General features: G+C 49.9%; 1 protein-coding gene across 1 annotated transcript in view; it reads left to right on the forward strand.

Annotated features, from left to right (window-relative positions):
* Window positions 1-252: 252 nt before the first annotated feature.
* The window catches only part of cfap94 (cilia and flagella associated protein 94), an 18,591-nt gene continuing 17,521 nt past the window's right edge, over window positions 253-1,322 (forward strand). The window contains exon 1 of the mRNA XM_036210119.1: window positions 253-554. Coding sequence (XP_036066012.1) covers window positions 552-554 — 3 coding nt within the window. The 5' untranslated portion in view covers window positions 253-551. The remainder of the gene's footprint in view (window positions 555-1,322) is intronic.

Below are 1,322 nucleotides of genomic sequence, written 5' to 3' on the forward strand. Positions count from 1 at the left end.
ACACACACACCCAGCGTGCGTACATAGCGCACTTCCATACCCTTAATGTGCGCGCCAGCAATATCGCAGAAGCACCCCCACCTTGCGGCGACTGTGCATATCCCCATCCTTCCGCGTGCGCCTTTACGCACAGCACATCTCCGTCAGAAAAAGTCAGAAGGGAAAAAGAGTCACGAAGGTGCATCGTCATCTGTCATCCATGACTGTTGTCACGGTAGATTGGGATTAGATTAGATCGTTTTGGGTGGCGCAGAATGTTAACAAGTGAAGCGGATGGATCCGGAATGAGACGGCCCGGGAACGAGAATAAGAGTGACCGCAGCTTCTGTCATGTGTGATACGGTGAAAACCGGCCGCTCAGCTGATCTCTCCCGCCGGAGCGGTGCTCCGCCTCCAACTCTTTTACCGGAACCGGAGCGTTCCGGCTTGCTTTCACCCCTGGTGACAAGTCTGATCCAGCTGGACTTCAGGTCTGCACATAGAAGGGGGCGTGTCTAACGACTCCGTTGTTCGCCTCTCATTACAGCGGCAGGCGGGACTTTTGCGGATAAATGGTGAGTTTCCGCGATTCTTTGACAATGGTAGTTGGTGTAGTAAACTCGTGTCGGACCCCATAACATAATAAAATAATAATCTGATTCCTCCATCTGGGATTTGTAATAGCAGACAGCTTCATTGGCTCTACCGCTCCACCGCGGGCGCTCTGCTCTGTCTTGCAGCCGTCAGATCAAATTTAATCTTCACCCTTTTATTGAATTCAAAGATTAATTTCGATTGATCCGTACGAAACTTTGACGTCCAACTTATAACAGCAGCATTAAAAAGACCTTTTAAAAAATTTTAATAAATAAATATAACTTCCACCAAGTGGTAGGAACCCGCATTCTGGTCCCGCAGCCCTCGCGGCCCACAGGTTCAGGACATAATTTTTTCGGAGGCCACTAGATGGCGCTCAAAGACCAGGATTGGGGCGCGGCCCCATGGTTAAGAATAACTGGTTTAAAGCTTAGCCCTGATTGGCCAGTTTAAGCTGGCTCCTGATTGGCCGGTTTAAAGGTGACCCCTGATTGGTCGGTTGTAAGTTGGCTCCTGATTGGTTGGTTTAAAGCTGGCTCCTGATTGGCTGGTTTAAAGCTGGCTCCTGATTGGTCGGTTGTAAGATGGCTCCTGATTGGCCGATTTAAAGCTGGCTCCTGATTGGCTGGTTTAAAGCTGGCTCCTGATTGGTCGGTTGTAAGCTGGCTCCTGATTGGTCGGTTTAAAGCTGGCTCCTGATTGGCCGGTTTAAAGCTGGCTCCTGATTGGTCGGTTTAAAGCTGGCT

This window comes from Oryzias melastigma, linkage group LG23 (genome assembly GCF_002922805.2).
Source record: "Oryzias melastigma strain HK-1 linkage group LG23, ASM292280v2, whole genome shotgun sequence".
NCBI classification, from domain to species: Eukaryota; Metazoa; Chordata; class Actinopteri; order Beloniformes; family Adrianichthyidae; genus Oryzias; species Oryzias melastigma.